General features: G+C 47.4%; 1 protein-coding gene across 1 annotated transcript; it reads right to left on the reverse strand.

Moving 5' to 3' along the window:
- Window positions 1-4,705: 4,705 nt before the first annotated feature.
- Window positions 4,706-9,468, reverse strand: EEF1A1 (eukaryotic translation elongation factor 1 alpha 1). The gene is made up of 8 exons (XM_069804674.1): window positions 9,315-9,468; window positions 8,283-8,475; window positions 7,171-7,350; window positions 6,737-7,033; window positions 6,328-6,478; window positions 5,880-6,136; window positions 5,427-5,661; window positions 4,706-5,108 (listed from the first exon to the last, which is right to left on the reverse strand). Exons 2-8 carry the CDS (start codon window positions 8,424-8,426, stop codon window positions 4,984-4,986), a joined length of 1,389 nt encoding a protein of 462 aa, XP_069660775.1. The 5' UTR covers window positions 8,427-8,475; window positions 9,315-9,468; the 3' UTR covers window positions 4,706-4,983.
- Window positions 9,469-9,953: the final 485 nt, after the last annotated feature.

A 9,953-nucleotide genomic window follows, 5' to 3' on the forward strand; every position in this document is an offset into this window, starting at 1 on the left:
ACCTGTTTTGCTCAGAAGAGGCAGGAGAAAGCCCTCGCAAGGTTATGTCAGCACCCAGAGGGTAGACCTAGCACCACGGCATCCTTGGAAGCGTGCCTTTGGGCCGTGAGGATGCTGCACCACTGAGAGCTTACCTACCTTCAAATTGGTTTGTGTTTTTAAAGGAAGAAGTAAACAAAACCTGCACAAATTCAGAGCTGTAAAGCACAGGCACAGCTCCTTGGCAGCCCGGAGACGGCCCATAGGAGAACTGCACTCCCATTTATTTCCACATTTCCTCCGTACTTCACCCAGCAGCTTTCGAGGAAAACACGTGTTTAACTGTCACCTTATCAGCGCAGAGAAGCTAGCAGATTGGAATTATGTTGTGTAAATACTTGAAACAAAGTATTCAAGAATTACTGATAGGCAGCCAGAGAAAGTAACCTCATTTTAAAAAAAGGTAGGCAATGATGTAATTGATTTTTAATGCAGAAATAATCTGAAGGGATTAAAGAGCGTTCAAGAAAGGCTTAAAACCCCCACAGCTTCTGTGTCTTGTAAAACAATGCGGTTTTGGCATCTGCCAGGTTTTCCTTCAGCTCTTTTGCACCCTGGGTGCTCCCTTCTTCCTCCTGAAGTGGTTTCAGCCTTCCCTTGGTAAGCAGTAGGAGCATTGCAGGAGAGACGATAATTTGGCCCGATGATATTTTCTACAGTCACAGTTTATTCTTCTGTTTAGCTTATGGTTTGGCTATTGTTTAAGATCTGCAATTTCAGAAGGCTGAATTCCTAGACAGAAAGTACTCTTTGGTGCAGTCAAGCAACATGAGGAATTTGAGGACTTGAAAATGATCATCATAAACTCAAAGGTGGTAATACTGCCAGGAATTTGCAATTTGCACTGAAAGGCAAAAGGAAAAACTCTTGTAGAACTAGGCTTCGGGTGGAGCAGCCCCTTTGAGCAGGATCTCAGAGAAGCACAAACCATAGAGGGACCGGGGAAAAAAAAGATGACCAGCTGATCAGCAAAAGATGCATTTTAGATCCAGGAGCAAACAGCTGAACTAAGACTTGGGAGAAGTCAAGCTGAGTTGGACCTCGCAAAGGATGTTAAACAGCTGGTGAGTTCTGCAGCCACCTCCACAAGGTAGGCAAGGGAAAGGAACCGCGTTGTTTTGAAGGAAGCACAGAGCAAAACTCATCCCGGGTCACCTGAAATGTGGGCAGCAGGTGGGGAAAAAACTGGCCAGCTCAGCCAGCACCGAAGTGAAGAGGCTTTAAAAATAAGTAAGGCAGGCTCAGCCTCCATCCATCACAGCAAGTAAGGCTCCTACGCATGCCCAGTTCAGGGACCGGCAAAAATGTTGCATGTCTGGGGTTGCCCTTTGTGATCCAGACTGAATTTATGCTGTTGTTAAACAGACACTGAATTATTTAGCACCGCTGAGGAAAAGGATATCCCCCTACAGTACAAAGCTTGATTTGTTTCTGCATGGTTTTGTCTTGACCAGATTTAAAATTGAAAATATGCATTGAGAAATAATCAGTTATTTGACTCAGTCTGTCAATACCTTTTGACATACACTGAGCCAGCTCCAATCAGAACCTGAATTAGTCTTTCACCTGCAATTTCAGTAAAACTAACTATTCCAGTTACTAGCCTTGCACAAGCTGGTTTGAGATACAATAATTAAAATACCTTGGGGTAGTAGCCTGAGCAGAGCCTGTTTTATTCCAGCCTAAAACATTCACCTAGGGAAACAAAACTGAGGAAGAAGTTACCTGGCTACAGCCACTACAACTCTGCTGCTCCATTTCCTTACGCAGACCAGGCTTTCCTGTATGAGTCCCTAAATACCTCACCACATGCATTTTTTGAATATTTCTGTGGACTAAAAGCCCTCCAGCCTTCCAAAGCATGCATCATCAACTAGAAAGGGAATTACTTTTCAATCTTCCGGCTCCCCACTGCCACCTTCAGCAGTAAAACTCAAAAAAGGTTAAATAAATTTAGTATTCTAGCCTGTTTTCTGCCTTTGTAGCTAGCTACATCACCACAGCCATCTGCTTTCACACTGCTGTATAAACATCACCAGCATTGCAGGACAGTATGGAAAGAGTTAAGGACAGCTGTAAAAGTTTCTTGAAATAAGCAGTCAGAAGACAAATACAGTTCTCCAACTATTAACGTTTATTAAAAGTTTGACCAAAGTAGTTTTATTCCCAAGTTTTGTTTACAAAAGTCTAACAATTTCCCCAGGTAGTCAAAGATTAATAAAAGAACTGAGATGGCATTGCATTAGTGCATAGAAAGCAAAACTGGTCTACAATACTAAAAAAAGAGAGGAAAAAAACCCCAGAATTTGTGTAAAATTGAGGTTTTAAATACTTGAAAGCAATTGCTAGTATCACAGGCAGAGCATTCCCAAGTGTCTGTTTGTTTTTTACTGCGTACAACAGATAGCGCCTGTTCCTCTAAGGCTTCAGCGTTTTTCTCCTAGAGGCCTGAAACTATGATGCTGACTCTCGTGCCCCATCAGCTGGGCCGTTCTAACACGAAACATCCTCCCAGGCGGCTTTTTCAGCCACCAGGCTGTGTGGTTTTTCTGATCTACGCCCAGCTGATCAGAAGAAAATGGCCTCTTGGAAGAGCCGCGCTGCCTGCCTTCAGTTGCTGCCCTTCCTTCAGCTTCCGCTTGTTAGGATCAGAGACACTTCAAACGCCTAATTCTATTTCAAACCTTATTTTGCCTTAAGGCTTCAGTTTGAATCAGTTGCTTATTACAAGGTAATTTCCAAACTGTAATGGAGCAAGTACACCCAGCTGAAGGCAACACTGTGCGAAGAGGACAGAGGAACTGCCCGCAGACTGGATATTGCGTATCCAGACCGCGGCCAGCCAAACCAAGTATCCTGCACCTACACAGGAACATGCAAGAAATCTAATGGGCAGAGAGCTGTACTGAAAACACCGTCTGCACCAAAGCCGTTTTCCTTTTCATCCAGATTAGAACTTTGCCCTTTGCTGAACCAGTTTGGCCAAAGTCTCTTAGAAAAAAGCAGTTTAACAGAACAGCATGCAAAGATTTGCAAGATACTTTATAGCTTTATTATGGCAACAGGACACCTGCCTCAACTTTAAAGTTATGTACTTCCTGTTGCCTTGGGGATAAAACTAACAAACCTTTAGCAGTAGAATTTAATAATCACGAGATTCCTTTACTGAATTCCGTAGTCTTCTACAGACTGAAGCGCTCTAGCCCTCGCTTCTGCTGTACTCAGTACATCTGTACCTTCAAACATGGTGTGTAATGCTCCAAGGTTTTACTGTAGTTAAGACACAGAAGGTGAGCAGAAAGGAGAAAAGATCCAACCAAAGCAAACAAACAGCATGAAAATAATAGCAGTTCAGGATTATCCAGGCATATCCAAGCGGTACAGATATGTTACAAGTTCCTGCAGAGCAAGCACATAGCTGAAGAAGGAAAGGAAAACAAAGAGAATAGAGCTGTTACAGACAGAACAAACATACTGGTGTCATGGAACAATAATCCTTCAAAGATACTGAATTCTTTTTGAACTGATGTGGGGATACTGTGGGGAAATAATGTTAAAGGTTAGTAAAACAGCTGCATCATTATGCAAGCCAGATCTGATTATCCATTAACTGCTTGTCTCCATTTACCAATTCAAAGCAAGACTTTTGTTCTGCAATCCCCATTTATTACAGCTGGTATTTCTTATAGCCCAAAATGTTTTTCTTGGATTATTTATCTAGGAGTCAATAGTAATCTTTTGGACTAGTTACCGAGTTCCACTTCAGCCGACTGTTTGAACAGAATCTTCAACCTCATTGTTAAAAAGGGAGCAAGTACACAGTCCCGCCACATCATTTGGTGCCGACATAGCGCACACTGATCACATCGCTCTGGGAAATGCACCAGTACATTCTCCAAGCAGGCATCCTAAAAACATCCTTGACCCAAAGTTCAAAAATTCAAAACCATGAAGCAGGACAGGTGCCTAAACACCATCCTGTTGAAAATTCAGTGGAAACACCTGCCAGTTTCTCTCCCAAGCTTTGTTCTTGAAATAAAAACTGAGCAAGCAGCTGTAATGGTGGGTCTCTCAGAGATTGCCCAACAAGCATCAAAGCATCCTTCTAAACAAAATTTGGTTTTGAAACTTAGCTATTGAATGTCTCACTATATATTAGAAAATATTTAGATATAAGTGTTTCATCTTGAAAGATCTACACAACAGTTAATCAGTTCCCCAGAAAAACATCTGTTTCTGCTAGCAATTACAAAAAAATTGTGTATGAGACTTATGGGAAACTGAACACTTTTGTTTATGCTTTTTCAAGGTTAAATGTGTTTTTGTTTACACTATTTTTTCCCCAATATAAAGTTCTCTTGGCTTACTCAGTGCATCACAGAACACACCAAAATACCAAAACTGTTACCTGTTATTTGTGCTATCCAATCTAGAAACTATCTTTAAAGAAGAAAGCACCATAGAAGTAATTTTTTTTTTTAAGGCTTAGATCAGTTAAAACTAAACCTGCAGCTGAATTTCGCTCTACTCTTCAGAAACAACAAATTTTGAGTATTTGCTTTGCAGTTTCTGAACACCCTCAAGTAACATTCATCCTTTCTGATCCCACCAGGGCTGTATAGCGTTTTAGTATGAACTTAACGTTAACCCAAAGAACACAGAGACGTAGCATTGAACTTTTGTTTTAATGGTCTCAAATTCTGTGACAGATTTTTGGTCAAGTTTCCATTTTAAAAAATTTATCGATTTTAAAGACTAATAACTTAAACTGCCACGAAACAAATGGTCCACAAACATTCCTTTCCTTCTGAAGCTTTTACGATGCATTGTAATCATTAACCAGTCTTTTACTATTAAACTTAAATGGCCAATTGAGACAAACAGTTCTGAGACCGTTCTTCCACCACTGATTAAGACCGAGGTGGCAGCTGATGTACAGAATTTTCATTTAGCCTTCTGGGCCTTCTGGGCAGACTTTGTGACCTTGCCAGCTCCACCAGCCTTCTTGTCAACTGCCTTGATGACACCAACAGCAACCGTCTGTCTCATGTCACGCACAGCAAAACGACCTGAAAACAAGAGCATGTTTTTTTATGACTTTTCTCTAGGGCTACATACCCACAAGCATCATCTGCACAGCAGCAACAGGCAACTCGGGCTAAGTGGGCAAACACCGCTCTAGGACAGTGAACTGCATGAGGCCGGGACAGATACATCATCACCTAGAGAGTACCCCTGCGGCGCTGAAGTTTTGTTCCGCTTCAAGAGTTTCTAATCAAGCCACAGCTTTTAATAGCTATTTACAGAACACACTACATCCCCATACTAGAAATCGAGGAGTGTCTTTTCCAGAGCTCAGCATTAACACATTTTAGGAGATGCCTTACCGAGAGGAGGATAATCAGAGAAGCTCTCAACACACATGGGTTTGCCAGGGATCATATCAACGATGGCAGCATCTCCAGATTTCAGGAATTTGGGGCCATCCTCCAGCTTCTTGCCGGAACGACGATCAATCTTCTCTTTCAGCTCAGCAAATTTGCACGCAATGTGAGCGGTATGGCAATCCAGCACAGGAGCATAACCAGCGCTAATTTGGCCAGGGTGGTTCAGGATAATAACCTAGAAAACCATGAAAGCTAAGTTAACACTGGGATAATTCTGAATACTGATCTGTCTTACACAGCCAGGGCTTTCATGCAATTTGCTTCAAGCAAATACATCTCAGAACACAAGTCTCCGTCACTTTATAGCTTAGCCTACTAGTAAGAACGAACAAGACTAGTATTTCACAATCCACAGCTATGTTTCAAACACCTTCGAACAGCTGCAAAAATTACCTGTGCAGTGAAGCCAGCAGCTTCCATTGGAGGATCGTTCTTGCTGTCACCAGCAACATTGCCACGGCGAACATCTTTCACAGACACGTTCTTAACATTGAAGCCAACGTTATCACCAGGCAGAGCTTCGCTCAGGGCTTCGTGGTGCATCTCAACAGATTTTACTTCAGTTGTAACGTTGACAGGGGCAAAAGTAACCACCATCCCTGGCTTCAGAACACCAGTTTCCACACGGCCAACTGGTACAGTACCAATGCCTACAAAGGGAAAGCAACATTAGTAATTCAGCTCAATGAATACATGCCCTTACAGGAAAAAAACCCCCACTTGAAGCAAGTATACTACATTCTCCACTTTAAAAAAAAAAAGCTCTCAGGCAAACAACTCTATTTCTGTGCCACGCACTACCTGTTGCTGGCAAGTGAGAAGCATTAGAGAGCACACATACCGCCAATTTTGTAGACATCTTGAAGAGGCAGACGCAGAGGTTTGTCAGTTGGACGAGTCGGTGGCAGGATACAGTCCAAAGCTTCAAGGAGGGTGGTTCCACTGGCATTGCCATCCTTTCGGGTAACCTTCCATCCCTTGAACCAGGGCATCTGGAAAAAAAAATAAGCCCAGGCATAAACCATCTGCCAATTTTAATAGCACAAGGCTAAAAAAGACCAAGTGGCTTATCTTATCATTATCACGGTACGCTATTGCAGAGTAACAATTTGTGAAGGGCTGGGATTTCACTTTTGACCTCGACACTTCCAAACATAACTATTAAAAAACACGTGCATTTTACTATTGCAGAATTTATCTCAATAATCCTCCTAGTTTCATTGCTTAACGTAAACGAATGTCAAACCTACGTTAGAGCTAGGCTCCAACATGTTGTCTCCGTTCCAACCAGAAATTGGCACAAAAGCTACAGTGTCTGGGTTGTAGCCAATTTTCTTGATGTAAGTGCTGACTTCTTTGACAATCTCTTCATATCTCTTCTGGCTGTAAGGTGGCTCAGTGGAATCCATCTTGTTGACACCAACAATCAGTTGTTTTACACCTAGAGTGTAGGCCAGAAGGGCATGCTCACGGGTCTGCCCGTTCTTGGAAATACCAGCCTCGAACTCACCAACACCAGCAGCAACAATCAGGACAGCACAATCAGCCTTTGAAAAGAAAAGAAAAAAAACCCCCTCATTATAATGCTTGCACATGTGCCAAGGTATTATGTGAACCCCTCCCCCCCAACCAACCAAGGAACAACCTGCCTGAACTCCCAAAATCCTTAGTTCTATTTACATACCTGAGAAGTTCCAGTAATCATGTTCTTAATGAAGTCTCTGTGTCCAGGAGCATCAATGATGGTGACGTAGTATTTGCTTGTTTCAAATTTCCACAGGGAAATATCAATAGTAATACCACGCTCACGCTCAGCTTTCAGCTTGTCCAAGACCCAGGCATATTTGAAAGAACCTTTGCCCATCTATGAATTTAAAAAAAAAAAAAGTTTAGTTTTTCCCTGCCTTTTTTTTTTTTTTTTTTAAAAGAATGATAGGTATTTGCAGTTAGTTCAGCAGAATCACAGACTGGGTAAAGAGCAAAATCCAAGAATAGTAAGTGGTTTAATGCTGAAAAATGTTGCTGCTCGTGAAACAAGCAACAAGATACACTTGGCACTACTGGTGAGAAATGCCAAGTGTTTTCTGTTATTTAACCTGTTGACAGTTTAGCCCTCTTGACAGCTTGTTAATTGCCCTAACACATCTTTACGAGAGATCTCTTGAGCCTAAGCCCTACTATCAAGTGTCCTCTACAAATTTAAATTCTCTTACTAATGCAATCCCTGCAATAATCAACACTTTAACTGCTACTCAGCCCAACATTTGCTACGTTTCATTCTGCGATGTGCTTATTAAGACCTATGCTGTTATTACACAGAAGAACTATGCTCGGTAAGACTTTCCATAGGCTCAAACACCAAAATCCATATCCTTCTCATTTTCAGAAGTAAACCTTATCAGAGCAACTTCTTTAACGTTATCCTCGGCTACGTGTAAGCAAAGACTGCAGCTGGGAACTCCACTTAAGTTACGATTCCAGGCGTAATTACGCAGATGTAGCTTTAGACTACTTTCCCCCCCCACTCGCTCCGCACTTCCCAGCTTGAGCTTTGCCAACTAACATAATGGCGGATTCAACGCTTTGGCGCTTGTTCAGCCACAGGGACAACGGCAGCCTGACCGCCGCCCCGTGGCCATGCAACACTCGCGCCCTTGTTCGGCTAACTGGGGCAGCTGCGACCAAACTGCCTCCCTCTGGCCGCAAAACGGTTTGCAACTTCAGTATCGCAACTCGTGTCTCTTTTTACACGTTCCCGCCTGAAGGCATTTTGCGGGACGTCACCAGCCCACGCACCTCGGCGGCTTCCTTCTCGAACTTCTCGATGGTCCTCTTGTCGATACCACCGCATTTGTAGATGAGGTGGCCGGTGGTGGTGGACTTGCCAGAATCGACGTGGCCGATGACGACGATGTTGATGTGGGTCTTCTCCTTTCCCATTTTCGGATGTTAGTCAAGTTCTTTCTTTCGGCAAAAAGAGAATCGACACCTGGAAGTTTCCCCAGAAAAAAAAAAACATAAATAAAAAAAAAAACCCCCACGGGTTACGCCTCCCGGAGCGATCGCTCTCCCCCCGCCCCGCTCGGCGGGAACCCGTCGGCCATGGCGGCCCGGCCGGGATGGAGGCCCCGGCCCCGGCTCCGCCCCGCCGGCAGGGCAGGGGAAGGGAAGGGAGGAGCGAAGCGGGCGGGCGGGCGCCGGCCGGGGGCCCCCACCGTCCGCCCTCCCGCCCCTCGGGTCGCCCCCTCCCCGCATCGCCCCGCCGCCGCCGCCGCCGCCTCCGGGCTGGAGTTCCCGGCGGCGGCCGGGGAGCGGGTCGGCGGGCCCGGCGGGGCTGAGGGGGGCAGCGCGGAGGGCGGGGCCGGCCCGCTCCTTTGTGTGACTCACCCCGCCCGGGCCGCCGCGTCCTCCATTTTGTGGAACTGGCGGCAGGCAGGAAAGCCGAGCGGCCATTTTTTTTTTTTTTTTTTTTCCCCTAACAACTCGTGCTCCCTTCCACACCCCCACCCCCACCCCCACCCGCCACGCACCGCGCGTCCCGGCCCCACCGCCCCCCCCCCACACACACGCGGCAGGGGCTTCTCCCCCCACGCCGCTCCCCGGCCCGCAGCCCCGGGCACAGCGAGGACCGTGTGGGATGGAGGAGGAGGACGAGGCGCCGCCATTTCCCCGGCGTGCGCCTTCTCTCCCTCCTCCCTCTCTCTCCCGCCCCGCTCCTCCTCCTCCTCCTCCCTCCCCCGGCCCCCCCCAAGCCCCCACGGGTGCGCGGTGCCCCCGGCCCGGCCCCTCATTCCCGGCCCCGGCCTGCCCCGCGCGGCCGCCCCTCACCTGCGAGACGGCGTCGGCGGCAAACCCGTAGCGAAAAAGACCGACGGCGTGAGCGCCGCCCCTTATATAGCCTGGCCCGGGGGGAGGCGGAGCCTAAGGGACACGTCACCACTCCCGGCGGCCCCGCCGACACGCCCCCCCCGCAGCCCCGCCCTGGCGGCCGCGCGGGCAAAGGGCGCTCCCCCCCCGCCCCCCATCTCCCCCATCCCTGAGGCGGCGACCGGGGACCGGGACCGGGACCCCCCCACAGCCGCCCCCCCGTGGAGCGGAGAGCGGTCAGGGGTGGTTAGCGGGGGTCGGTGGAGCGGAGGCGAGCCCTCCCAGCGCGGAGGAGCGATCAGCGGCCGGGTGGGACGGGCGGGAGCAGGCCGCCTTCCCCTGAGGTGGAGCGGAGCGCGGGGGGGGGACAACCCCGGCCCCTCCTGGGGGCTGTGGGGCGGCGGGGGGACGGGTGTGAGGAGAAGGCGTCACGCATTGCATCATGGCCCGGTGCAGCGGGTAAAGAAAGGCCCTGGGGAACCGTCCCAGGCCAATTAATGGAGTTTCTTGTTAGGGACACCAAAGAACGCGACCGGGGAGTTACGGTGACTCGTGCTTAAGGCTACGGAATGGAACAACCTCCCCCCCCCGTGTCGGGTT

The sequence above is a fragment of the Haliaeetus albicilla genome, chromosome 17, assembly GCF_947461875.1.
Source record: "Haliaeetus albicilla chromosome 17, bHalAlb1.1, whole genome shotgun sequence".
Lineage (NCBI taxonomy): Eukaryota > Metazoa > Chordata > Aves > Accipitriformes > Accipitridae > Haliaeetus > Haliaeetus albicilla.

Excerpts from the sequence above, each read along its gene's own strand:
- EEF1A1 (XM_069804674.1), bottom strand. The coding sequence starts at position 8,426 with ATGGGAAAGGAGAAGACCCACATCAACATCGTCGTCATCGGCCACGTC. Across the intron at positions 7,351-8,282 it reads TCGAGAAGGAAGCCGCCGAG|ATGGGCAAAGGTTCTTTCAA; the intron begins GTGCGTGGGCTG and ends TTAAATTCATAG. Across the intron at positions 5,662-5,879 it reads CTGCTGGCTTCACTGCACAG|GTTATTATCCTGAACCACCC; the intron begins GTAATTTTTGCA and ends ATGGTTTTCTAG.